We start from the raw sequence: 1,504 nt of genomic DNA, 5'->3' as shown, positions 1-1,504 counted from the left end.
CTTCCGAGACCTTGTTCTCTCGAAAGGGCATACGGAGGATTACGGGACCATGTTCAAAAACTTCTACGGTCACGCGCCGGACATCACGCCCATGCTGAAATCTTACGGGCTGAAATAACACGTGGCAGGGTGGGCGCTGCATGCCTCCATCCTGCTGACCGCTCGGCGCGTAATCGTTTAAGTCCCAGAAATGGTGAAAAACGAGAGACTGCAACACGTATGGCTTAAATCATCTATTTAAGACACCTATATCGAACACTCGGGACGCCTTCCGGCTGAACGAAATGATTTACCCACACCGGATTATGAGGAAGCATCTATGCCTGCATCAAATCTGTCGCAATCGGCCGCAGGGCCTGCATCAACCTTGAAGATGCTGGATGGCCGATTTATCCCACAGCTTGGGCTTGGCGTATACAAGACTCCCGCTGGCGAGACAGCTGAGATCGTGAGTTATGCGGCCGAAATCGGCTATCGCATGGTGGACACGGCGTCCTTCTATCACAATGAGGAAGGGGTCGGCGCGGCTGTCAAACAACATAAAAACCTTTTTGTGACAACAAAGCTCTGGAACGACGCCCACGGTGCGGATGCCGCACGCAAAGCTTTTGATCACAGCATGAAGAGGCTGGGCCTTGATGTGCTCGACCTCTATCTCATCCATTGGCCTGCACCGAAAAACAACCTTTATGTCGAAACCTGGAAAGCACTGATCGACCTGAAAAAAGAGGGGCGTGTGCGCTCGATCGGGGTTTCAAACTTCAATATTGATCACTTAGAGCGGCTTTTGCAGGCAACGGGGGAGGTGCCAGTGATCAACCAGATCGAGCTTCACCCGGCTTTTCAGCAAAAGAACTTCGCGCGTTTCACCAGAAACACGGCATTTTGACAGAGTCATGGAGCCCTCTGGGACGCGGCGCAACACTGGACGATAACGTGATTAATGAGGTCGCCCGGAAGCACGAAAATCCCCCGNTCAGGTGATTATTCGCTGGCATCTGGACTACGGGTCTTGTCGTTATACCAAAATCGTCGAACCACCAGCGTCTCAAGGAAAACCTGGACGCTTTGACTTTAAGCTCGATGCGTCTGATATGGCCGCTTTTGAAAAGCTTGACCGCCCGGACGGCCGGGTTGGGCCAGACCCCCTCACGGCTGCTTTCTGAACTATCGAATCCTTGCGTGGGGCAGCGTGGCAAGCCGGCCGAGCGCCCCGCCTTACCCCTCGTGATGAGTGTCCAGATCCGCAAACCGGGTAAATTCACCCTCAAAATAAAGAGGGATGGTGCCCGTTGGGCCGTGACGTTGTTTCTCCAGGATAAGCTCTGCCTTGTTGTGGACAAGATCCATTTTACGATGCCAATCGTCCAGGGCGGCCTGATATTTGTCGACCCCCTCATAGGTCGTTTCCTTTGGCATGCGCTGTTTCAAGTAATACTCTTCGCGATAGACAAACATGACAGCATCAGCATCCTGCTCAATCGATCCGGATTCACGCAAGTCC

The 1,504-nt window shown here is 53.0% G+C and overlaps 1 protein-coding gene across 1 annotated transcript; it reads left to right on the top strand.

Moving 5' to 3' along the window:
• The first annotated feature begins 319 nt into the window (after nt 1-319).
• LOC108865096 (uncharacterized oxidoreductase MSMEG_2408/MSMEI_2347-like) lies at nt 320-1,166 on the top strand. The gene is given in 3 exon segments (XM_029113074.1): nt 320-866; nt 869-1,063; nt 1,066-1,166. Coding segments are annotated over 3 exon segments (843 nt in total).
• Nucleotides 1,167-1,504: the final 338 nt, after the last annotated feature.

The sequence above is a fragment of the Galendromus occidentalis genome, unplaced genomic scaffold (assembly GCF_000255335.2).
Source record: "Galendromus occidentalis unplaced genomic scaffold, Mocc_1.1 scf7180000076153, whole genome shotgun sequence".
NCBI lineage: Eukaryota > Metazoa > Arthropoda > Arachnida > Mesostigmata > Phytoseiidae > Galendromus > Galendromus occidentalis.
Note: the sequence above shows the minus strand (reverse complement) of the source record. Positions and strands in the feature narration are given on the sequence as shown.